The sequence below is a fragment of the Dreissena polymorpha genome, chromosome 12 (assembly GCF_020536995.1).
Source record: "Dreissena polymorpha isolate Duluth1 chromosome 12, UMN_Dpol_1.0, whole genome shotgun sequence".
NCBI classification, from domain to species: domain Eukaryota; kingdom Metazoa; phylum Mollusca; class Bivalvia; order Myida; family Dreissenidae; genus Dreissena; species Dreissena polymorpha.
The window spans coordinates 1,075,442-1,102,436 of record NC_068366.1 but is presented as its reverse complement, the minus strand read 5'-3'; the positions used below and the strand labels follow the sequence as shown (position 1 = coordinate 1,102,436).

The window sequence follows — 26,995 nt, the reverse complement described above, 5'->3', positions numbered from 1 at the left end:
TTTATACTTAGAATATGCATATTATTGATACATCTATGTTAAAGTTTGCGTACTACCCCAATTATTTCCTACGTCCTTTGACATATTGCTTTTATATTTTGCATACTTCTTAACCAACATGACCCCAATCTATAAAGAAGAGCAGACAACTGTATCAAGCATTTTGACATAATTATGGCCCACTTTTATACCTAGAATATGCATATTATTGATAAATCTATGTTAAAGTTTGACAAAACACTTACCTGACATACCACAATGCACTCCATCCAAACCATCCCCACGCCCCACCCCAGAACTCAACCCCTCCACCCCACCCTCCCCAAATTGTTTTTTTTTAATTTTCTTATTTTTGAAAGATCATCTATTAAATGATCACACACCCACATTATACCCCCCCCCCCCTCTCTCTCCATGATGGCTTACGTTATACTGTCAAGCACTCGAATAGTCGAGCGCGCTGTCCTCTGACAGCTCTTGTGTTTGTCACGTGAACATAAGATGTTCTCGGCAAAAAAGTTCATCGAAACGATAGCATGCAATTATTAAGTTTGTACAAAAGTTTTTTTTTTCAAAATGTTAGTTTTATCAAAATAATTTTTGATTTATAATTTACTCATTTATTGAGTTTAAAGAACATTGTTTGCTCCCCACGCTTGATCGCACACCGACTGTCAAAACATTCGGCATCAAGCAAGTTCCTGATTGTTGCCTGGAGAACGTACTTTAAAAGTGAGTACATTCATATTTTACAATGATCTGTTGAAAACTGACGATATGCTTTGCAAACGCAATATAGTACAAGAAGGCAAGTTAACGTTGCACTGCTATTGCTGGGTTGTTTTGTTTATGAATGTAACTTAACTCTGTGATTGTATTACTAAAAGTATTCAGAGAGCGAACAACTTCAGTGCCTTCAGCGCTTTGATTTTAAAAAACAAGTATGCACGAACTTCACATAACTATCTGTTTAAATGAATATGTGTATATTTAAGGGCGCTTTCATTTGCTACACATTAATCGTTTACTATTCTTTTAAGAACAAAAGCACTGGGGTTAATTATCAACGATAAAACAATAAACACACGATGAATCAATTGGAACATATTCTATTTTTGGCTAGATTGAACTTTACCGGTACGCAGTTGTTTACCACCATCGACAAAGCGGGGGTTTGGGGGCGGTAGCCCCCGATACTAAAGAAATGTATAGGATATAGGATTATAAGGTGTTGCGTTAGTTGTTATGTGTTAGATGTTAAGTGTCCCCTATTTTTGTTATCGAAATCCCCGTCGCGCAAGTGAGTGACATATATACGAAGTTAACTCAATCAGCCTCTTCAATTTCGCAACATGTAATCGATTAACACTTTATTCACTATATAATAGTTGGAGAGAAGTAGTTGTACCCGTGAACTAGCAGTACACTTGATTTTGAATCTTATTCGGTTATTAATCTATATCGCGTTGAAGAAAGTGTTAAAACTGATTACCTCGCACCGGTTCCTAATTCTGAAAGACACTTTCCGCCTAAATAAGATTTTTGCTAAGCAAATACTTTCTTTAAACGACAATGTCATAAAAGCGGAAAGTGTCGTCCCATATTAGCCTGTGCGGACTGTACAGGCTGCACAGGCTAATGTGGGACGACACTTTTCGCACATGCATTACGCATCATTTTCTCAAAACGCGTCTCAATATCTATTTCTTTGTTCTACTACCTAATTTACGATTCACAAAGGGTGATTGCTACATTATATCAGCAAGTTTGCATCCTCGTAAACAGAAGAAGTATCGCTTTGTTTTGGACAGAATTTGTTTCGGCTAAGCTGTCTTACCCAGGTTTTGAAATTTACTTATTATTAACAGGTAATCTAATGTGGAGAAAGGCGTTTTGCGAGTAGAATAAAGAGGGTAACAATAGCGCATCTCATACATAAACATGAATTATCTTTAAAACGATATTAGCTCATTGTTCAACATAATAGTTGAAAATGGGCCTTTATAGATAATTATTTTATTTAAAAACTAGCAAATGTTTAAGTTGTACCATTTGTTTATTTTTATGTCCATCCTGTAACAAGTATGCGAGTTAATTCATCGCGTATGTACTTATTTTAATACAGTTATACGCTTAATTATAGTCATACAATGATTAAACAGTTTGTTCAAGAGCGATGGTTTTCATTCATTTTGTTGTTGATGGGATTTTCTACGGGAAAGGTGATGATGGTGAAATTACTTGTGATAAGAAATTATTGCTGCCGCTGGTGACAATGATTTTGATAGACCTTCAGAGATTGATTCAAATGCTGATTTTGATATCGATGAGGATATTGTGTCCGGTGATTTTTAAATGATACTTACACTGATGATAATGATGAAATTGGAGAAGGTAATGAAGGTTATGACGATGATCATTATAATTATGTAGTTGTCATGTTGTTATTGATTATATGACACTTAAACAAAAACTGTTTAAAACGACTTCTCAATCTCGTTAACCAATTAAAATACTTTAAGAAACGTTCTCGAATACGAGAAATGGGAACGACACATTTTTATTCTCAAAAAATTGGTTCTCAAGTTCCGGATTTACAGTTTCTAGTTGTTCTCTCGCCAACACCTTAAGTAAATCCCGTGCCATTGCGTATGTATTTCGCTGTTGATGAGGTCCTTCCAAACTTAAGGCTGCATTATTTGTAGAACCGGAGTGCGACCCAGCACTCTTAAGTACCGTAATTAATTTACTAGACTCAAGTAAGTTGGGGCGAATTTTTAATTATAGCTGCATCTTCCAGCTATGTCTAGTTTTTCTGCAAAGTGTTTGTGTAGTGTTGTCTTGTGTTGTGGGGGTAAGGCGGAGTATCCGGAGGAAACCCCACCTGTCCATTATGGTGACCATCAACCAAACTCACAAGCTTCCGAAAACAGAGGTTGAACCCGGTTCGCCTTGGTAAAAGGTGCGTGTACCAACTACTGCGCTAGCCGGACGGTCATAATACCGTGTCACTCACAACCGTTGCGAGTTTTCACTACGATTCACCAAACCACTGTAATTCATACAATCCACTCCGCGCGACGGACAGCCGATTCAAGCCTTATACTATTTACGTCAATGAAGTCCGTGGATCGTTCGATAATTTGTGAACGCAGATTGTAGGAAAAAAACTGAGGTTACGCAGTAACTCTTCCTAAGCGATAATTGTCAAGTTCCTTTCGCAGTAACTTTAAATTATGCAACATCTGTGCCACAGAGTTTTGAGACACAACTCCTGGCGCGATCGCCTTTTGGGGGCTTTTAGAAGACAACACAACACACGCGTCTTGTAGAACAAATTCTTCACTTTATTGATTGACGCCAACAGATGTTAAATGACGTACAGACGACGAAAAATTTAAGACGTTAAGACTCGAAGACGTTAAGACGGTTATCTGCAAATAACAAAGTTACCTAGACATAATACAACATTCAATCAGACGCATGCATTATTTAAAATACATGATTTAACAAAGGTTGTATAGGTCATGATACAAACAATATCTCATGAATACATAATTGTACATTCATACAGATCGCACTTATACAATCAATCAATTAACATATAACATTATGTGTGGTTTTCCTGCCCTTAACCAAAAAATCTAATCTTAATAAGATATCAAAAATTTACTGATAAAATATTAGGAATACTATCGATAAGTAAAATTATTTCTCTCATAAAACTGACAATTATGAGGTAACAACATATTACTAACTGCATATTGCTATCTGTAGTCCCCAAAAAATGATTAACAGTCGTGCTAGACCCACTTGTTGCAGAGTCTACTAGCACATGAGTGACCAACCTACTTGTTTCAAGGTTCTAAGTACACCGAAGAGTTGGGCGACTTGCAATAGAAATTAAAATAATTAATATGCATGAGTTCTAGGCCTGACCAATCGACGTTCAAGAATGGCCCCTAAACATCAGATCTAATTATAACTTTTTGCCTTATATGGAGCATCCCTGCTCACCTTGGAATGCCCTGTGTCTGTTAATTTTAACAGCTCGGTTGCAGCTCGGGTGAAACTGTCATTTTAATTAAAAAGTAAGGTCCTAACAGACGTGGGAAATGAACACAACGCCCATTTATATGTCCACCTATGGCAGGTCGTTCCTGCAAGTCTAAGTCTCTCACACAGATCGGAAAGTCATTGCAGGCTTAATTCCGTTAATGTAATTTTTCTTCAAACATTGCTTCATTTTTTTCATCAAAAAGGTCGGCAGTAAAAAGTCTGCTTCAACAAAAACCTCCCTGAGATTTCCGAAGGTTTCTAAATAATACTATTTGATGTGGGCTAAGGAAGGGACTTGTACAAACATGTTTGTTTATGTCCAGAGTTAAGGTGATAAGTGGGTATCATAAGTACTTAAAGTATGAGCCTCGCTCTGGGAAAAGGCGGTTTAATGCAAATCCAGTTTAGACGTAAATTGTCGTCCTTGATAAGCATGTGCGTACTTCTCAGCTAATCTGGGACGACATTATGCACATGAATTAAACCCCCTTTTCACAGAGCAAGGCTCATATGTTAATTTGCTTCACCTTCTATCATGCGATGAATTAAAACTTTGCAAATCACGAAGGAAGTCAAGAAGCCATGTAAACAGTCGTATCATTACGTTGGTGTCTTTTAATTGCCGATAAGATTGAACGTAACTGTTGAGGAATGTTGAGTTGGCATCGAGTAAATTAATGATTTAATAATGCACCGACTTGTAATCTCGTTATCAGCGCTTGACTGTGGGCTAGCATATCGGTTCTCAGCAGGTGGCGGCGTCTTCTCATGTATTCTTACCTTAGAAGGTGCTTGTATTATGTAGGTGTTACATTTATTTTGACGACCGTCGCTGGTTTCCGATTCCCCTCAGTGGAACCTCACGGATTCATTAATTTCTAGTCTGGGAAGTGGTTTTGACCTTTTGTCGTAGTTGCGCTTTTGTTTAGCTTTCGATCTTTGAATATCCATCCTAACATAGTTAAGGTGAACAGCTCTGGGAAGAAGCCGGATGTAAAGTTGTTGCAGAACGGAGCTAATTCTCATACTCATCAGCATGGGTAATACAGCTTAAATAGAATAGTGTACAATCGTGTTTGCTTTTATTCAGTCTTGTGAATTAATAAGTTATTGTACATTAATTCAACAATACGTATACTATAGACAAGGACTTGTACACGGATCAAGATGTTGTACCACTGCAACCCACTTCTGTGTTATAATCGCTTTAATCAAATATCAAAAGCAACAACATATCCAACGTACTGTATTGATTAATGCCGAATGTTGGTCTATACTGGTTCACACCGAATTGATCATATATAACAACAGCGTGCCTTCTTGTATTTCGAAATTCATGAGGCCCTGAGGCGCGTGACGGCTGTATTTTAGAGAACCCGGAGGGAGTCCCAGCCCTACCTTGTTTTGCTTACTATACTCACGAAAGCAGGATTTAATGTTGATGTATAGCTGCGGTTGAATTGTTACTGAAAGATTTTCACGCTCGGTGTGGTCTTGTATTGTGCGTGGGAAGAGGTACGCGGAGAAACCCCACCTGTCAAGTATGATGAACACCAACCCAATTAACTTGCTTCAGAGAACGGGATTGAAGCCGGTTCGCGTATATGAGAGGCGCGTTTACTATCCACTGCACTAACCGGACAGTCTATGGTAACAAAGCATTAGCACCAAAGTGCTATTCAACATGGCTGTCTTTATGAGTTACTAACCGATTCGTGATTTAAATAAATATCGCACATTTATTTGTTAGATCCTTTGATCAATTATCTTATTGCGTATTTTAGATTGTTATGTGACCTCAATACACAATTGCTTTAAACGCGCATATCCACCAGGATCTTTCATTCGTAAAGTAACAGGAATCCGATATATTCCGATTTCATTTTTTATTTTTTTGGTGATGGCAAATAATTGCATTCAGTATTAATTGGTTATCATAATACAACTGTCGGCATGCTTCCATTCGTTCAATAAGGCTAACAAGAAAGATCATTTACAAGATATTTGGCGTTAATTACAAACGTAAGAGTTCATAATTATATATATATCATTGCATGTAGTTCAATAGCACACTTTAGCTGTGCTATTTTTAGATTCACCTGTATCCCTTATCAGTGACATCATTCGAGACTGCCCCTAGCTCAGACAAGTTTCTTTGTTTGCACTTTCTGTCTGATAAGCAAAATGGCTTCAGATAACATTATTTTGGGTGGAATTTGATTAGAAAATAAAGAGAATTATGAGATTAAAATTAAGAAAAAGGGTGAAAGTACCGGTAATAAACACTTAGCCCTGTAGCTATCACTTTTATATAGGGAAAACATTGTTGCTTAGTACTGGTTCGTTCCAGGAAGAAAATTCGAATATGTTAATGAAATCTTTCTACACAATTCTGTATAAATCAAATTGTCTTAGTTATTAAAAGAACAAATAGCAGGATTACAAATGTTTAATGATGTAAATAATTATACACATGTATTTCTCATAACAATGCAAAATGTACAAATATACATGTAAATATAATAGTCTAAAATTTCATGCAATACAAGTACTGTTACTGTTGATGTGTATATACAAATAAACCTTATTTTTTATAGAACGTGTCTTTAATAACTTGAAACCTTAGTAATTCACCCAAGCAACATAATTCACAATTTAAAATTTTGGTTGTGTAAATATCAGTCAAAACTGAACCTAAATGCTTACAATATTGCCTGATGTGTAGTTTTTTGCTAATTGACTGACAGTTTCAACTAGATCTAAACATTATTACTAGTAAATAGATAACTAGTCAATTTTATTTTTTCTGTAGCCAAATAAAAATAAATTTGGCTACAGAAAGAATAAAATTGACTAGTAGTTAGCTATACACATATTGAATCCAGTAGTTCGTGATTAATCTCTGAATTTATTGCTTTGTACAATACATTCTGGAATTAATCAAGAACTACAGGATTCAGGTTCCTAGGTACACGCATTTCAAAAACTTCTGGACAAATAACAAGATGTCAATTTAAATCCCATCATGGAAGCGTAATTTGCCACTTTGCTTTATATAAATATTGCAGTGTACACAACATGTAGTGAATCCTTTGTCTGAGGTTAAACCACATAACCTCTGTATCGGTCAGCTAAGCAATTAGTGACGTCACAGCAGAACTGTGCTATTTAAAATACAAAGATTGATTTATTGTAAAACACAGAACTGGATTGAAACTCTAGGAAATTCATCAAAAGTTGATACCTATAAACACTTTAAACCCAGAAAAATATTTGTTGATCGATATGCAATTTTAATTTTGACGAAAGTCAGTTGCTAGATTCCGTTGTTCAAGTGATAAATTAGCCATTGTAAGTGGTCGGAATTAAATCATAACCGCATACAATTATTATCGTGATTGATTTTCACAACTTGCTCACCGTAAGTAGTTAATTGCTGTAATCTGCGCACTCAATGGCGCTTTTGCGATCGGTCAACTGAATAGATCCAAGATGACCGGAACGAATGCAGCCCCAGGCATGTCGAGTTCAAAGCGATTAAGCGCAGACCCCGGCCCTCGAGAGACAATGACTATGTGATAGATAATTCATCAGTTATGGGATATGTTGCGGGTCAGGAGGTCTCAGACGGGAAAATCGAGTATTCCGGGGACGGATATTTGCGTTTTTTTTCGAGGGCGATTAGGAAACGGGTGGGCCGGTCTGCAAGACATTTGCGTAACTTAGGCTAAGCTAGCAATTTAGCACCGAGGGGAAAGCCAAAGGCGAAAACGCGAAGGAATTAAATGATAAGTTATGTCATTGACGCAAAAATAAATGTAAGTTATGTAACTGGGAACAATACAAAAGAGAATTTGAAAGGGTGGGGCTGCTTGTGTGATTTACGTATTGGAAAAACGGACAAATAATAAATGAAGTTTACAGGCCGTTAAGGGTATTAAAAGTTAAACATTCATGTATTCCCATTCAAGTATTAGTGCCTAAACCCTATCAATTTAAACAAGACGAGGACAGAAATCGAGCGAAAATATATCGATTTATCTGAAAATATACTCGATTTGCTTATGAGAATACTTCGGGCGAACATATTTCAAACAAATGTTCATCACCAATAACGGAAGGACTTTTACGACTTATTCTGAAGCTGAACAGTAATCTCGTGCAAAATTGTTTGACTGCAAATACGCCCCACGATACAGGATTTACAGCAGCGCTGGTGTGTCTGGTGTGTCAAAACGAGGTTTCAGCGTGTGTAATCATTCTGCAAGTGAACGTGTAACGAGAAAGCGGGAAATCATCTCACTCTAGTTGGAAATATAAAACACGTGTCTTAAAGGATTTTTTTAATGTAAAGGTAAGAGTTTTTTTAGTTCAATACGAGTTTGATTTCAATGTGATTATGTCATATCTTGTGATTCTGCAGACTCGATGAAAAAGCCCTATTAGATTTGTAAATGCAAAAAGAGTTAGATTTCGCGCATACAAAACATTTGTGGTTGATAATTGCGTTCGCAGATTGTCGAAATGTCAGTTCACAATTATTGTCATAGATTAAAAAGAAATAATAAAATAAATTTATACTAGTATGTATATTGTATAAATTGAATGGGTCCCCCTACCCGACAAGGATTATCTTATATATATCTTTATATGGCTATAGTAAAATCTTGTTAACACTCTAGAGGCCACATTTACTGTCCGATCTTTATGAAACTTGGTCAGAAGATTCATCCCAATAATATCTTGGACAACTTTAAAAATTATGCCGGTTGGTTGAAAAACATGATTGCCAGGGGGCGGGGCAATTTTCCTTATATGGCTATAGTAAAACCTTGTTAACACTCTAGAGGCCACATTTATTTTCCCATCTTCATGAAACTTGGTCAGAAGATTTGTCCCAATAATATCTTGTTATCTCAGGTGAGAGACTTTGGGCCTTTCAGGCTATCTTTTTTAATTTTATTCTTGATTTCTTACTGGAGCTTTTTAGATCCAATGTTTACATTTAATATTAAAATTCAAAATCGGCCAAAATCTGAAAAGGCCCCTTTAAAACACCACATTGTCTCCAATATCAGAAAACCTGTGTTTGCTTTTTTGGGGATAAACTTTCCAGAGTTGGTATTTAACCTGAGTTGCATTAAATATAAACTCTGGAAAGTCAGTAATTGGTTTCAATTTCAAACAATCTATCAGAAATTGTATGCATTAAATTGACTTCCTCATTGGCAAGTTTATGTGGCAAACATTTGTTAGCAATGGACATATTGCGGTCATAGCAAAAAACGGTTGTTATGGACTTTTTGTAAACTTTTCAGTACAATAAATAAATTAATTAATCTTTATCAATGATATTTTGTATATTTTGCGTGAACTTAGGTATTGTAGTGTACACTTATTTAAAGTGTATGAGCTTGTTACTGCTTAAGTTTAAAAATGCATAGTAGCTTATTACCACATGCATCCACTTCGGTTGCCTTTTATTCAAGCGCACATCCTTGACATCTTGGGGTAAAACATGGCAATCAGAACTGTTTTCAGTTGGCAGTTTTTCTTGTACTTTACATTTATTATCTCATCCTCTATCATGCAAACTGATAATAAATTGCAATTTACACAGTGTTTGCTTTGTTCCTGTACAGTATTATTGATTGATGCCGTTTGAAGTGGATATGTAACTCAACCATAAACTCCTTACAAATTAGCCCCAACTGGGCACTAACATCAGAAACCTATGATGTCCAACAAACACAATTGATAAGTTTACATAACTCTCTCACAGATTTTTGAGACAAAGGTTTTAAAATTAGGTTGCACATTGTAATTCTGTAGCTTTGCTGTGATTACCAAAGATCTTTTCCTGCCGATTTTGTAGTTGTATCAATTCGAATTATAACGGCAAGGCATTCTTTTGTTCAGAAAAAAAACCTTGATATTCAATTCAATAACAAATGTATTATACTACAATACCCCCCTTTCTAGAAAAAAAGTATTCTATGGTAGGGGTGGTGGGATGTAGATGTAAATATGTATATAAGCCGCGCTCTGTGAAAAAGTGTTGAAATGCATGTGCGCTAAGTGTCAGCACAGGCTAACCAGGGATAACAATTTCTGCTGAAACTTTTTGCTAAGAAGAAACTTTCTTTTAACGATAAGTATTATAAAAGCGAAAGTGTCGTCCCTGATTAGCCTGTGCGGACTGCACAGTCTAAATGGGGACAATACTTCACGCACATGCATTAAACCCCTTTTCACAGATCAATGCCCATATATATTGTAGTGCACACTTGAATGGTATGAGCGTGGGTTGTTGTGGTTGTTTACTTGATGGTCAATTAAATTTCCAATAAAGACAGTTGCATGAGCAGAATTCATATTTTACATTTTCATTCAAAACTATCAAATAGAATGATGAAAGACCTGAAAGTCTAAATACATGATATATTTTAGGGATGCAAAATATAAACCGGTTAACCGATTAACCTACCGAAACAACCAGTTAACCGGTTACATTTTCGGGAAAAGGTTAACCTGATTTTTTTAATTATTTGTTTGTTCCATTGAAAAACTTGTGCCATTTTACGTAAACGTGCGACTTACTGCAAACTTGCGCTGGTGACCAGTTAAAAAAACATGCCGCACCATCGATGGTAATAAATAGTGTGTCAAAAACAAACTAATGAAGCAATAAATCAGTACCTTTGTGGTTACAAACAGGGGATACGTTTTGATAATTGGTGCTATCGTTTTGTTTTACTCGCAAACATTTAACTAGCGCACTGCGGATAGTTGTGGCTATGAGCGAAGACGTAATTAACACCATTATTTAACTCGTGATAAAAATCAGTTGATACATTGGGTGGCTAATTTTGATATTTTGTTTATCGATATCCAGCACTGATTGTGTGCGAAAATAAAGTGTTTATTAGTAGTTAGAAACCTGTCAAGTTAACGTCGCATTTGTGTTATCATAATTTCATGTTATTAGTAATTTACGTCACCAACATTTCCACCACTACCGTCTGAGGCACATTTTATTTAAGAAACCAATTTAAACTCATTTATCATGCGAGTGAATTGTAATCTCGAGGGCGACCCGTTGACATGGTGGTGTGCAAATAAAAGATGTTTCCCAACAATTGGGCACGTAGTTCGGTGCTTTTGTCCATGCCATTGACATCCGTGTCGTATGAGCGAGTGTTCTCACAAACAGGTCAATGTTCGCAACCGCATCAGTCACAAGCTAGTGGACAGAGTCATTTTCTTGTACATTGTTGTGTTGTTCATGTTCTGCATATACATGCATGGTTGCTGATTTGTTTGAACTGTGGGATATCGTTGCATTAGTTTCAACAAATGAATTAAAATCCTTTTTAAATTAAATTAAGTTTCAAAAATTAAAACAGAATGAACAAAGAAACACAACATTATTGTGAGCAATACGACCCGAACATAACATAAGCGACCCAACCAAGAATGCATTAATGAAACGTACACATGAACATTGTGTAGTTTTTATAAGTTTTAATTTAAATGCTTTTACGCAGGAAAACAAAACAAAACAAAGCTACATTTACACATTTACACAATTATTGAAATAAATGTGATAATACATATGCTTTATGCTGTTTGCTGCTCATCAGTATCTAAAGTTTGGAAATGAAGGCTTTAAAATTTGAATCTAGCAAGAAAGGTGTTTAATAAAATTCAACTTTCTAAGGGACTACACATGTGTGAAAATTATGGAAAGCCAAAGGGGACCCCCGCTAAAATACATATACTTATATAGTAAATATCGGGATTGTCATTTTTCGCGGAACTTTCACTTTCCGCGAAAAACCAATGCCAGCATGGCCATAAAACACTACATACAAATCGAAATCTAAAAAGCGCGGAACTTTCATATATTTTCCGTCGGAGCAATTATTTTTCAACCCTGTAGAAAAAGCGGGCTCAAATAATCGCGCGGAACCTTAATATTATCTACTCTGTACAAATAGTAGTGTATAAAATCGCGCGGACCTAATCCACAAAGCGCGGAACACAAATATCTTCCGCGAAAATTAAGCATTGAATTACTGTACAAATCTCGGGTTGCTATGTAAATTGCGGGTTGCTAATGAAAAATCGCGCGGAAGGTTCATTACTCCGCGCGATTTTCAATAGCATTGAATTACTGCACGAAATTCGGGTTGCTATGTGGTTACGCGATAAAATTTGATTGGTTCCGACACCTAGAATAAACCAATCAAAACTCGCGTCTTATCCACCATTCATGCAGTCAATGGCGGTTGTTTCACATTAACACGACACCTGTAAGAAGAAAGATCAACTTTGCTGAGGTAAGTATTTTACATAAATGCATTATGAATTTGAATGTTATTAAACAGCCTTAGAGTATCGAGTGAGTTCTCACGGTTTACCAATATGCAAACATGTAGAGAATAAAACATAAACACGCCAAAAAATGAAATGTGTTTGTGCCAATTTGTGGGTTAGGAACTAGTTGCAATAATCCAACTCCCAGCTATTGACCCTCCGGGTCTGGGCTGTACGTATGTACTCATAAAAGCTCAGAGCATTCAAGAAGAACTAGGTTAGGAATTAGTCTCATTTATAAGACGCGCAAAGAATTTATAGATACTTTTTATATTAATTTATTTAATTAATACTTTTAATTAATAGCTGACTTTCCTACACCTATTTCTGTATATCATGTACAAGTTTACTTAGGGTAGGTACGAGTTGACCAAAAAACACGTAGGAGTTGACCACAATGGGTAGGTATTAATCACGGAACGATTATACCGGCATTGAGAACAAGATTTTTTCCCATCTTCACAGCGACATTGACGGTTTAACACCCCATGGAATAGACTAGCCTCTATCCCACCTTGTTGAATAAACCTTTGCGTGCACGGACGTAATTAATAAACAAACAATCGTTTGCTGTGTTTCATTGTTTTTGAAGTTTGTTTGTTATTTTTCTTGTTTAGTCAAAATACCATGGGATAAATCGAATACTAGGATTAGCGTTGAATAGAGAAGAGTTTTTATCCCATTTTCACTGCGACATTGACGGAATAACACAGTCACCCCATCATCATTGAAAAGACTAGCCTCTATCCCACCTTGTTGAACTTGTAAAATAAGTATTTGAATAGTTGAGCCTCCCTTTGGGAAAATTGGGCTTAATGCATGTGCATAAATTGTTTGTTTGTTAATTTTCTTGTTTAGTAAAAATACGATGGGATAAGTAGAATACTAAAATTAGAGTTGAATAGAGAGAAGTTTATGTAGCTCGGCTCGAACACCGAAAGCGCTCACCAAGACTTGCACTCCCGGCCTTCTAAGCCTCGCAACATTTACTTCTCTCTATTCAACGCTCACCTAGTATTCTCTATATGTTGGTTGGATCAAAAACCGAAAGCGCTTGCCAAGGCTCGTGCTCCCGGCATTCTAAGCCTTGCAACATAAACTTCTCTCTATTCAACGCTTACCTAGTATTCTCTATATTATTATATTTAACTGTTGCACAAATATGAAAAAATAACAATGTATTACATTTACAAACACAATGACTGGCAAGACATTCAAAATCCTAACATTAAACAGATAATAACCGTACACGTCTGAAAAACTGATCAAACAAAATAAAACAAGATTCAAGACAGATAAATCTTTGTGTTTCGAAATTCAACAGTTTATTTGGTTGGCAAGCCAACTTTGTCCAAATAATTTGACTTACCCGCTGAATTCTGAGCTATTTTTCTTACAGCACAATCCACATTGCACATAAGATGTTTTGCACCAATTGTGGGGAAAACATCGAAAAACATTGGAAGTTCTGTGTGGGATGTGGCTTTGGTAAGTCTGGCCTTTGTAAGCCCTCTCATAGGTCAATATTCAGTCATATTCCTGTAGTGAATATATTGTATATGTTCCCTTTATTGTTGCAGTCAAATCAACTTCATTTATGTGACCTGTTATGAATATAGATGATTTTACAAATTGTTTTGTTTTCAAATTCTTGACATGACCTGTCCTTAAGATCTGAAAATAGCATAAATTATATTAAAATGAAATAATTTTTCATTTTATGTTGTTATTTTTACTGTTGGTAAAAAGCAACGTTTTTTGATATTGATTGTTATTTCAAAAGCATATATTGTAGAAAACAGTTGATGGCTATGTGTCAGTCAATCTATTATAGGGAGGGTTGCTTGCAACATTTCAATGTCACTGTGATTATCTATCAATCCAATATAATGTTTTGTATGGTTATTTTCATAAGAAGTGTAAATATTATGTCACGGTAATTTACTGTCACGCTTTTCAGCAATGAAGTATTGATTATAAAAATTGCCTATTATTTAAGTATGAAGATGTAAATAAATGTTTTTTGTGAACACTATTTGACATTAAGCTCAATCAAAATTTATCAAATAGACAATTTCATAATGTTATTGAAATAATGAAAAAGATAAATGTTTGTTCAAGTATTTATTTCATAAACAGGACATTGATAACATTTCAGCTACAGGTACATCCTCTCTACCAGAAGAAAAGCTAACAGATGGGCCTTCCATGCCTTGCCCAGACACAGACAAAGATGGTAAATATTTGAGCTTTATGTACCCCAACTGTGTTACAGGATAGGACTATAGGTTTGTTCTTGGTACTGCATCCAAATATTGATGCTGCGATAACTCAAAAATTCCTTGAGCTAGGTTGATAAAACTTTGTTTGTCTCTCTGTCCAGCCAAACAATCTCGGCGTTTTTCCTATATAATATATAAAGTTGGTAAAACGGCACCATTCCCAATGCGACCATTTTTCCCAATTGCAAGATGAAAATTCCCAATTTGCCTAAAAAATCCCAATTCATAGAAAAAAATCTGCAACATTTACTCTTTTGTTTTGCCACGAAAATAGAGTAAAGCTCAAATCAGTGATTGTTAGCCATCAGAGGAAGTAACTGCTGTAAGCTTTTCAATGGTTCCGGTTGTCTGAATACTCGTGTGTTTGAGAAAGGGAACATGATGTTTTGCTTTTTTTGCGACAAGATGGCAAGCCATAATTCGAAACACTATCGTTAGAAAATAAACAAAACAACTATCCCTGGCTTTAATGCAGTCTTTTAACTAGGTACGGCTTTATATCATATTCACTGGCATGTATTGGAAATATTTGAATGTACTGATTTGCATGTGAACTCCCAGATAGTGTATACAGTATCGTAAGTCTAATTTTTAGCTCCTGAAGCTGTTTTCGGAGAAAGCCCGAGGTAATGTCATAGCCAGCTCATCGTGTTGTCTGCATCATGCTAAAACCTTAACATTTTGTTAAGGTTTTGAACATTGCCTCTAAAATCAAAGTGCTTCAATCTACAACTTTGAAACTTCATATGTAGCTGCACGTTGACGAGTTCTACGTCATGCCACACCCATTTTTGGGTAACTATGTCAAAGGTCAAGGTCTTTGTGACCTCTAAAAATATAATCTGACAAGCTTTTATTTATTCAAAACTGCACCCGAAGCAAATCGTGGCACCCGTTATGCGGTGCTCTTGTTATTATTAGATAGTTATGGTCCTCTTTTTCCGGGTTGATTTTATGGTTTAAAATGTTACTATGATAATGATGTATTTGTAATTTTGTACATTACTGTGACAGCTTTGTGATTGGTGGCCAGTGTTTTTTTCACCATTTTGGGAATGGGGCTGGGTCCCTTTGGATTGGGAAAATTCGCAGCGTTTTGACTAAAATTAGGAAAGTGTTGTTGTTGTTTTGCTAACAAATGCTTCAAAATTGAGAATACAAGTGTGCCCAGTATTATATTTACTAAGGTTGATCTTATATGGATGGGAGATGAAAAAAATATTGATCTAAAAAAAAATATTTTTTTTTTGTTCCATTGGGAATTTTTAGCTCCCATTTGAGAACAATATATACTTTTTTGATTGGGAATGGGTCCAGTTACCGGACCCGATTTTGAATGAAAAAAAACACTGGTGGCATAACATTGTTTACCTAGATGTTCGGGAACTATGTGTGATCAATTCAAACCCAGGTGTCCTGTTTCCTAGGGAAACTTCAAGGACCTTGAAGATCAGACATTAAACTATAAAATTGATTGTTGTGCCATGTATAAAATTAACTAGATGGTAAACTGTTTCTTTGTTTGAGTTTGTTAAATGCAACTTATTATTATTTGTAAATGCTTTAAGAAGTTTTCAGCATAAAGTATGAATTTCCCAATTTGGATTAAAAGGACGCTAATTTTCCCAATTTGACCGGTACTGGTACCATTCCCAAAGTGGTGAGGAAAAATGTTGAATCTGGATCCTTTTTATAACTCAATACGTACTTCAGCTTAGTTGAGGAAACTCAGTATTTGGATAGAGGGCCATTTGTGGAGTATGCATGATATTTCAGTTGTAAGATGGATATTGTGGTTGTTATGGTTACAGAAATATGTAAAACTAAAATCCCTATCATGCAACAACTAAAAAAGTTCTAAAGCTAGGTTGATGAAAATTGATTGAGGGTCTTATGCTCAATATGCACAAATAATAAAAATAATTGGTTAAAAAACTCAAATTTTCATCCTACCATAACTCCAAAAAACTTAGGCTAGGTTAATTAATGGAAATCCAGGTATTACTCTGACAAATTACCTGGTAAGGGACTGCTGTTTTGTCTGTAAAATAGCTCTTGTTTAATAATATACCTATTTCTGTAAGTTGTAACCTATTGCCACACAGTGACACTAAAATAATATAATGAAAAATAAAGGATAACTTCAGGGAATGAAGTTATTTATTTTTGCGCATAAAGCATGGATTGTTCTCATATAACCTTAATAGGAATTAGAAATTAGCATAAATGAACTTCAAAACACACTGATATGTGAAGTTGGAATAAGACGTCAATCTCGGAATAAACACATAATTATATGAAGTTTGACCTTTTGTATTTCTTAATGTTGACAAATAATAAAGACACTTGCACATATAATTGCATTATATAAATTAAATTGATTTTACTTCAAAACTTGATTTTTAATTGGATGTAAGAACATTAATTAAAAAATCAACATGTACCACTGCCCCAGATAATTATTTCGGAAATAGGGTTTTCACCCACTGATTTTGAAAAATAGGGTGATTTCATTCTTGGAATAGGGTGAAATGAGTTATAAGATGCATACAGTAAAACCATCGCTGCTTTACTTCTGTTGAAGCTGCACACAATTGTATTGATTCAATAAAACTGTAAACTAATATAATTAACTTTATTAAACTGATGTTTCATAACATCTTTAATCCTTGAAACTGTCAATAAAGTTTAAACTTAAAAAAAATCGATAACAGGAATGATTCGGCACTTATTGGCTCTTGCTTTCTTGGTTCGAAAAAGTTAGCGATCGACTGATATTATGGCGCAACAATTGCTGACGTCTTTCTCTTAGACATTTTTATTACGCATCGTATTAGAAACTGAAAGTACAGACACTTAACAAATACATGCACAATGAACGACGGATTAAGTCAGATTGAAAACGCATGTATGTCGTCGTAAATAATTTGGTCAGCCGCTTTATTTAACTATGAAATCTAGTCCGCAGAGCGTTTGAATAGCTTTGACTGTTTTATTGCTCCGTCATCCAGGCGTTTGCTGAATAAAAGCGTCGCCGCGTAACAAAAATAATCACAAAAAATACCGAAAATGAGCAAAGTATTTTCGATCAAAGCTATTGTATTGTACGCATCAAATAAGACGAATGTGCGTAAAAGGCAAATCGGGTGCGTTTTCAATACGCATGATATTGTATTTCTTTGCGTTTTTAAACATTTTAATAGGGTGAAAGACGCAGATACGCAGCTTATCTGGGGCACTGATGTACATGCGTGTATGAACACAGTTGAAAAATATAGTTAACATAAAAATACAATTACTGATAATGAAACAGTCAATGTCATACACAAGTGCTTATTACACTTAAAGTATAGTAAAAATGAACAGTTTTGTTTGAGAAAATCACCAAAATGATGTCCATTGCAAGTTTGATGTCTTATGTAAAATTCACATAATTATAATACAGTGCTTTAAAGGTTTATTCATATATATTTATGTAAAAAAGAAAAGGTATTTGCCAATATTATGATAAATTTATTATTTGTGAAATCTTGTTCTGGTTCACATTGGGACCAAAAATCCCATATTAGGGTGAAAGAAAACAACAACTGACATGTTATGAGACTAAACGTGAATTTCTTAACATTTATTATGTAATCAACTTGCAATGAATAATGTTTTTTTTTTTAATTACGGTACTCTTTAATTTTCAGGATCGTGCTTTGACAATTTGTACAGAGCATTAACACCTGGTAAATATGCTTATTGTTTATTGGAAAGGTAGACATGTTTTGAATGTCTCTCCCCCCCCCATAGGTGACATATTGAGATATTAAATACAACTTTAAAGCAATGTTTTCATTTTTTTATTTTAATATTTTCAAAGTATGTTAAATTTGAAGATATGCTTATATTTGTTGTGTTAAAACCAGTAGTGGAATGCTGTCTTTCCTGTGACAAAGCTCTTTTCTTTTTGTTCTTTTCTGTATTTTAACTAAAACATTAGAACAGATTAACACTTCATATTTCATGTGTATATAACCAGAGAAACATCCGCAATTGTGGCATATTTTAACCATGACAGTGCCAGTTTTAGTTTGTTCTATGTATATTTGTATTTTCTTGTAGAAGCTAGGAAGAGTGTTAATCTTTTGAAGATGAAAATCTCAAAAAAAGATCACATAGAACCCTCTCTGTCTCAAAATGTTGTAAGTATTTGGTACAATACAAAAATAATATTTATATGGTTTAAAATATGTATGCACATAATGTAGATATGCACAATGTCAAATTAAAATAAGTATTTGAAAATAAGGCTTAAATAATACAGGTAAAATTCTTTAGATATTATCCAATAACCATATGGACAGTTTTGCTTTTAGGTCCACAAAGTATCAAAGCTATTGCTTTCATACTTGCAACACTTACTATCATAAGGGGACTGTGCAGGCAAAGTTATGTAACTCTGACTGGCATTTTGACGGAATTATGGGCCCTTTATACTTGAAAATTTGGTTAAGTTTTGTGTTTTGGTCCACTTTACCCCTAAAGTATCATAGATATTGCTTTCATACTTGGAACACTCGCAAACTATCATAAGGGTACAGTAAAGGGCAAGTTGCATAACTCTGGTTGTCATTTTTATGGAATTATGGCCCTTTTTTGACTTAGTAAGTTTGAATATATGGTTGCATTTTGTGTTTAGATCCACTTTACTTCTAAAGTATCAAGGCTTTTGCTTTAAAATTTCAAATACTTTCATGCTCTCATGAGGGTACTGAACCTGGCAAGTTAAATTTACCTTGACCTTTGAATGACCTTGACTCTCAAGGTCAAATTATTAAATTTTGCTAAAATTGCCATAACTTCTTTATTTATGATTAGATTCGATTATGATTAGATTTGATTGATACTTTTACAAAACAACTCTTAACCACATACCACAATAGACTCCACCCAAACCATCCTCCCCCATTTTTTTTTATTAAAGATCATCTAATAAATGACCACCACACCCTTACACTATACCCCCCCCCCCCCCCCCCCACACCCCAAATTTTTTATTTTATGCCCCCAGTAGGGTACATGTAGCAGTTGAACTGTCCGTCAGTATGTCAGTCAGTCAGTCAGTAAGCGGCGCGATAGGGGGCATTGAAGAAGAAGAAGAGGGGGTATATTGCTTTGCTCATGTCGGTCGGTCTGTCGGTTGGTCTGTCGGTCTGTCCACCAGGTGGTTGTCAGACGATAACTCAAGAACACTTGGGCCTAGGATCATGTAACTTTTTGGGTAGATTGATCATGACTCGCAGATGACCCCTATTGATTTTGAGGTCACTAGGTCAAGGTCACGGTGACCCGAAATTGTAAAATGGTTTTCGGATGATAACTCAAGAGCGCATATGCCTAGGATCATGAAACTTCACAGGTAGATTGATCATGACTCGTAGATGACCCCTATTGATTTTGAGGTCACAGGGTCAAGGTCACGGTGACCCGAAAAAGTAAAATGATTTTCGGATGATAACTAAAGAACGCTTTTGCCTAGGATCATGACACTTCATAGGTACATTGATCGTGACTCACAGATGACCCCTATTGATTTTCAGGTCACTAGGTCAAAGGTCAAGGTCACAGTGACAAAAACGTATTCACACAATGGCTGCCACTACAACGGACAGCCCATATGGGGGGCATGCATGTTTTACAAACAGCCCTTGTTTGCATTTTTGGAAGATAATGTAATAAATGACCACACCCCCACATTATACACCCCTCTCCACTCCACCCCTCCCTCCTTTGTGATTGAAATTGAGATAGGTCCCTACACCTTAAAAAAGAAAAATAGATGAGTGGTCTGCTGCCGCAAGGCGGTGCTCTTGTCATTACTTTCTGGAGTGACTACTGGTAAGCTGATACCTATGGCTGTCAATATTGAATTGTTTGTCTCTGGAAGTGGTAGTAAATGTGTAAAGATTCTGATAGAAAAGGACCATACAGAAACCTTCTTTTTCCTTGTTGTACATGTATTCCTATATTGTAGTAAAGTAGTTTTAAGTACTTAATAATTTGCCAATGTTTTTTCAAATTTATAGTAAATTAAAATGTTACATTTATTCTTTAGATGTTATCAATCCAGCTTATTGGCATGGACCGGAAACTGGTGCGGATGTTGGGGTCCACACCAGGGCGCATTAACATGCTTGTTAATAGAAACTCGGGCCCACTGGAATGGGCGAACCTGGTGGCAGAAAAAATCAACATAAAAACTGTTCAACCAGAGGAATTGAAATTTCTCCTTAACAAAACTGAACATGAGTTTGTGTTTTCAATGGATGAAGTTAAGAAAAGGGCAACCTCGAGACACAGGAAAGAGCTGGAAGTTTTCTGCCTTCTACCTAAAAGTAAGTAATACATGTAACCCACTAAACAGCCTGAAACTGCAATGTTAGGCAAATTATTTGAGCTTTACTTGACATGCTTTTTTATCCCCCGGGTTCCTGATCGAAAGATCAGGGGTATATTGTTTTTGGCCTGTCTGTCATTCATTCATAGTGTGTGTCCTAAAACTTTAACCTTGGTTAAAGTTTTATAACTTTTGCATTATTGAAGATAGCAACTTCATATTTGGCATGCATGTGTATCTCAAGGAGCTGCACATTTTGAGTGGTGAAAAGTCAAGGTCATCCTTCAAGGTCAAATATCATTGTATTTTTATTATGCCCCCAGAACATAGGTTCTGGGGGCATATTAAAATCGCACCGTCAGTCAGTTAGTCCGTCCGGATTAGTTTCCGCTCAATAAGTCAAGCAATTGTCATCTGATCTTCACCAAACTTCATGAAAATGTGTAAGGCAATAACATCTAGGTTAAGTTTGATAATCAGCCAAATTGACCCAGACACTCTTGAGTTATGTCCCTTGAATCATCTTAAAATTGTTTTTTTTCTCGTTTCCGCTCAATAACTTGAGCAATTGTTATCAGATCTTCACCAAAATTTCATGAAAATGTGAAAGGCAAAAACATCTAGGTCAAGTTCGATAATAAGCCAAATTGACCCAGACACTGCTGAGTTACGGCCCTTGAATCATCGTAAAATTGTTTTTTTCTCTTTTCCGCTCAATAACTCGAGCAAATGTCATAGGATCTTCGCCACACTTCATGAAAATGTGTTAGGCAATAACATCTTGGTCAAGTTCGATAATCAGCCAAATTGACCAAGACACTCCTGAGTTACGGCCCTTGAATCATTGAAAAATTGAGTTTTTTTCTCGTTTCCACTAAACTTCATAAAAATGTGTAAGACAATAAAATCTAGGTTAAGGATGATAATCAGTCAAATTTACCCAGTCACTCTTGAGTTACAGCCCTTGGATTATCAAAATTGTTTTTTTTCATGTTTCCACTCAATAACTCGAGCAAATGCCATAGGATCTTCACCACACTTCATGAAAATGTGTAAGGCAGTAACATCTAGGTCAAGTTGGATAATAAGCCAAATTGACCTAGACACTCCTGAGTTACGGTCCTTGGATCATCGAAAAATTGAGGTTTTTTCTCGTTTCCGCTAAACTTCATAAAAATGTGTAAGACAATAAAATCTAGGTTAAGGTTGATAATCAGCCAAATTTACCCAGGCACTCTTGAGTTACGGCCCTTGAATCGTAAAAAAATTGCGTTTCCGCTCGAAAAATGCTCAAAACTTCTATGTTGCTTCAGATGTAACCTGCATATTTGGTATGCATGTGTATATGGACAAAGCCTTTCCATACTCGCACAAATTTTGGCCCCTTTGACCTTTACCTTGAACTTAGGGTCTGCGTTAAGGTTTTGAAATCTGCGTTTAGCTTTCGAACAAGCGTTTTTTGGGGGCATATGTATTCCGATGGAGACAGCTTCAAAGCGGCGCAAAAGGGGGCATTGTGTTCCTGACAAACACATCTCTTGTTTGGTTTTGAGGTTGAGGATATATAATTATTAATGCTATGGTTGACTTCTCCAGGTCAGGGATTTTAATTGAAGCAGAGTCCTGCTTTTAATGCAATAATATTGCAATTTTCTCACTGTTGACTCTTGCAAATAAACTGCTTTTCATCATTTTGATGCAAATGTTACTGAAAATGTGAATCAATAATTATTTTATTTCAGAAAACGTGTTTTTTGCATAGTATTCCTCAAAAATTGATGTTACATAATGTTATCCCCTGCCATAGGCGGAGGGATATTGAATTTGTTTTGGTGTTGTCCATCTGTCCGTCCTTCTGTCGGTCCAGCACTTTTGTGTCCGGAACCATATCTTGGAATTGAAACTTCGTATGTGTATATATATGGATAAGAGGATGATGTACGCCAAATGGCATTTTACACCATCTGTTACAGTTAATAACTGCGTCATGGCCCTTTGTATCTTAAAAAAATGCTTTTTAATATAAGCCTAGAGCTTTATCTCCAATAACAATTGAGCCAGATCCATGAAACTTGCCATAATTGTTCTCAATCATCTGGGGATGCTTCACATTCAAAACCCATAATCGAAGGGGCTTAGGTCAAAGTCACACATTGAGGTCAAAGGTCAATTTTTTTATGAATTATTCATTATTTTGTCATTCCTTTACTATACCAAGGGATTCTGTTTTAAATGTTCAAAATTGTTCTCCATTATCTTGCTGAGTGTTAAATATAAAATCCAGGTTGCTAGAGTCATGGTCAAAGGCACACACAAAAGTCAAAGTCGCACATTTTGATTAAATATGGCGTATTTGGTAAGGATTGTACAATACTAAAATGGATTCTCAAAATGTCCTGATGTAATTGTTGTCAATTATCAGGCAGTGCAAGACCTATGTGTTTTTGACCAAAGTCATGGTCACACATCAACGGTCATATATTTGTAGAAATATTTATTATTTAGCCATTATTTTTCTATGCATCAGTGGATTATGTCATAACCTTAATAATTCTTCTCCATCTTCTTCCTTGCTGTGTGTCATATGTAAGATTCATGTCTTGGGTTAAGGTCAAGGTTCATGTCTAGGATTAAGGTCAACGTCACACAATATACTTCATGTAAGGTTATAAGATTCACATTAAGGGTCAATGTTACACAAATGCTTTTTCCAGAATTATGTATACATCTTTGTACTTAGAAATTACATGTTAGAGATCTTGTGCTCCAACAAGGGAAAGCATATAGTCCCTGACTTGTCTGTCCTTCCTTCTCTCATAATTATCCTCCGCCAATGGTTTAGGGATATAGAATTGGTGTTTTTCGTCTGTCAATATGTCAGTATGTTCATCCGTCCGATATGCACCCATCCTTAAACAAAATGTGTGTGTCGGGGGTGTAGGGGGGGGGGGGATATCAATTCAACAAATTTGCTTGTTTATTCCAAGTTTAATTTCTTTTATGTAGCCAGTGGTGGTATATACAATGTTTTATATCAGTTAACAGATTTCAGTAATTGTAAATTACAATTTTTTTAGCAAGAATGCAGATAAATCAGGCTTTTAAACACAAGGTGATTCTTTTGTTCATGTTATTATTGCCTGTTGCCAGTGTTGTTTATGTTTGCTGATGTTATATATTTTAAGTTTTATGTAAAGAACACAAATGTGTAAGGAGTAAGGGGCACAGATAAAAGAGCAGCCAATAAGAATGTTTATACTGTCGTTGGACAAACAGCAGTATTTTGGGAATACCATGACTGGCGGTTGGGTGTGAGGTGATTTGTGTCGGGATATATTTGTTCAGGGCCTAACTTAGCCCAGCAAGGATGTATTTACATTTTTTTTTGTCAAAATGATGAGCATTGTGACAATGTGAGATGGATTGTCACACATAAAAACCAGCTCCAATGCAATGTCAGTATCAGAATTCAAGGTAAAAGATATTTGCTTTTAAAGAAACTATTCAAAAGTGATATTGTAATGGGACAGAGTTGTGTGTGCAACAAGATCATTATTATCATTCAATATTGAATATCAAGTTTTGGAAATGAGTTCTTAAAACCCCTTTTTATTGTCCATTATGGACAAATTTCATATATCTTTGCAGAAGTTATTAACATGATGGGATGGAGCATTGTGTTCAAGAACCAGGTCACGATTCAAATCCCAAGTTCGATTATAGTTAATAACCCCTAACTCTTTGTACAACATGGATGGATTTTTATAAGCTGTTGAAAAAGGGACATATAGTTTCACCCTTGGCGGGCGGGCGGCGGCGTCCACAGCAGTGTCCGCTTTCTAATTCAAATAGTTTTTATCCGATCTTCACCAAACTTGGTCAGATGTGGTATTTAGACAATATCTAGGTCAAGTTTCGAATATGGGACATGCCGGGTCAAAAACTAGGTCACGGGTTCAATTAGTGCATTTCAAGGATTGAGCATTGTGTCTGCTCTCTAATTGAAGTAGTTTTTATCCGATCTTCACTGAATTTGGTCAGAAGTTGTGTCTAAATGATATCTAGGTCAAGTTCAAATATGGGTAAAAAACTAGGTCACGAGGTTTTCATCGGATCTACATCAAATTTGGTCAGAAGTTCAAATATGGGTCATGGTAAAGTTATCAAGTTGTCCAAAACCTTCAAACGGGCATATCTTGCAACAGTTTGGCTCTCTTGTTTTATAATGGGCCTAGTTGACAATGGTTGTTTGTTTGAGTGTCAAGAACAAAAGCAGGTCCAAGGTTATTGTCACTGTTAAAACTCAAATATAGAGATCAATCAAAACACATTTTCTGAAGCATTCATTAATAAATATTTAATATTTGGTCTGTATCAATTGATAGTAACTCCTTTAACACTCTGATGGTGTCATGGTGGTCACATGGTAGAAACAGTATTAAATAGCAAAAAAACTTAATATATCCTCTAAATCCAAATTTGAACGGGTATTTTTCGATCACCTGGGCCTACAAAGTATTTAACAAAACCTTAATATAGATCGATTGGTCACTGTCGGCTCGGGTACTACTTACATGTACCCCGGGTACTCTAAAGTATACTTACATGTACCCCGGGTACGGTAAATATACGTTATTGTACCTGGTCGATATAAGACTGTACCCGAGTTATATTTCAGTCCGAAATCTGATGTCGTAAAACGCGCTACCGATTATCTTAAACGAATTTCTCTTTAAAAAAAACTGCATCAACACGCTCTTTTAGTATGAGTTTCGATAATATAGAGGCCATATTACAAAACATTGACATAAATGTGAATATAATTGATTTAAAAAAATAGCCGACAACGACCGATTTAGCGTTACATTTCCCGGGTACGTTTTAGTATATTTACCGTACCCGTACATGTAAGTAGTACCCGAGCCGACAATGACCAATCGAGCCTTAATATACCATATTTAGTTATACAATTGAACATTTAAGACACCACACCAGATCATGTCTTCCAGGTCATTACAAAATGTTGCTGTGAGTAAGCCCCATTCATACATCTTACCTGTACTTTAGCAAAATACATTGTCATGTCGCTTTTTTCATTCAAGTGCATTTATTTACCTGTCATCAAAAACACATCGGTGGGGTGGGGTTAGTGATTTCAGAATATGATTTGTGATAGCCTTTGAAATTGTAATTTTGTATTTATTATACGTGGGTTTGTATATTGTCTATTGCTCTTTTAAATGTGTTCAACATTGTGACCAGGGATGGAAATTAGTGGGTAAAGTGGTTACCCTTGAGCCCGTGGCCAGTACATTTTGGCCTGGGCAACTCAAATTCAAAAGTTAGTAGTCCGGCTGGGCAACTTGCTTTATTAGCTTGAAACAATACAGTGCAATTAAACATTTAATGAAATTGGCGACTGTGAGTTAACAGGCCTTTCCGCCCTATGCTACGCGGGTCCGAATATCTGCCCCATTTCCAATCTAAACTTTTTTTTTTCCCCAATTGAAAAAAAAATTCCCAATTCCCCCCCCCCCCATAATTTTTTTTTTTTAACCTTTTAATTTATAAGTTAACCTGATCCAGTGTAGAAAATAGAAAAAATATTGCATAATTAAATTATCAGTTGCCTTGAATTTGTTTTTAAAACAGTAAAATATGTTAAATTGATTATTTAAGACTTTCCTTATTTTCCGGCGTTTCGTTTGATTTTTTTCTTTAAAGAAGGCCAGGTTCTTTCCCCAAAATTGGATAAAAAAAAAATGCACTTCTCACACATGTTCATAATATTTTGTAAATTTTTAATAATAGGTTATCAAAATAGTCGTTATTTACCAGTTAACAGCTTCTTTGAAATATAAGAAACACTATTTACATGCGATAATTTTTCCCG

General features: G+C 35.6%; 1 protein-coding gene across 4 annotated transcripts in view; it reads left to right on the top strand.

Moving 5' to 3' along the window:
• Positions 1 to 12,176: 12,176 nt before the first annotated feature.
• LOC127853577 (uncharacterized) overlaps positions 12,177 to 26,995 on the top strand; it is a 32,158-nt gene continuing 17,339 nt past the window's right edge. For 2 of the 4 annotated variants that reach the window (XM_052388232.1, XM_052388229.1), the window contains exons 1-6: positions 12,181 to 12,401; positions 13,838 to 13,926; positions 14,597 to 14,674; positions 18,413 to 18,451; positions 18,828 to 18,907; positions 20,821 to 21,100. In XM_052388232.1, coding sequence (XP_052244192.1) covers positions 21,011 to 21,100 — 90 coding nt within the window. In that variant the 5' untranslated portion in view covers positions 12,181 to 12,401; positions 13,838 to 13,926; positions 14,597 to 14,674; ... (1 more) ...; positions 18,828 to 18,907; positions 20,821 to 21,010. Of the gene's footprint in view, positions 12,402 to 13,837; positions 13,927 to 14,596; positions 14,675 to 18,412; positions 18,452 to 18,827; positions 18,908 to 20,820; positions 21,101 to 26,995 lie in introns of all 4 variants that reach the window. The other 2 variants (XM_052388228.1, XM_052388230.1) reach the window with 2 other exon arrangements.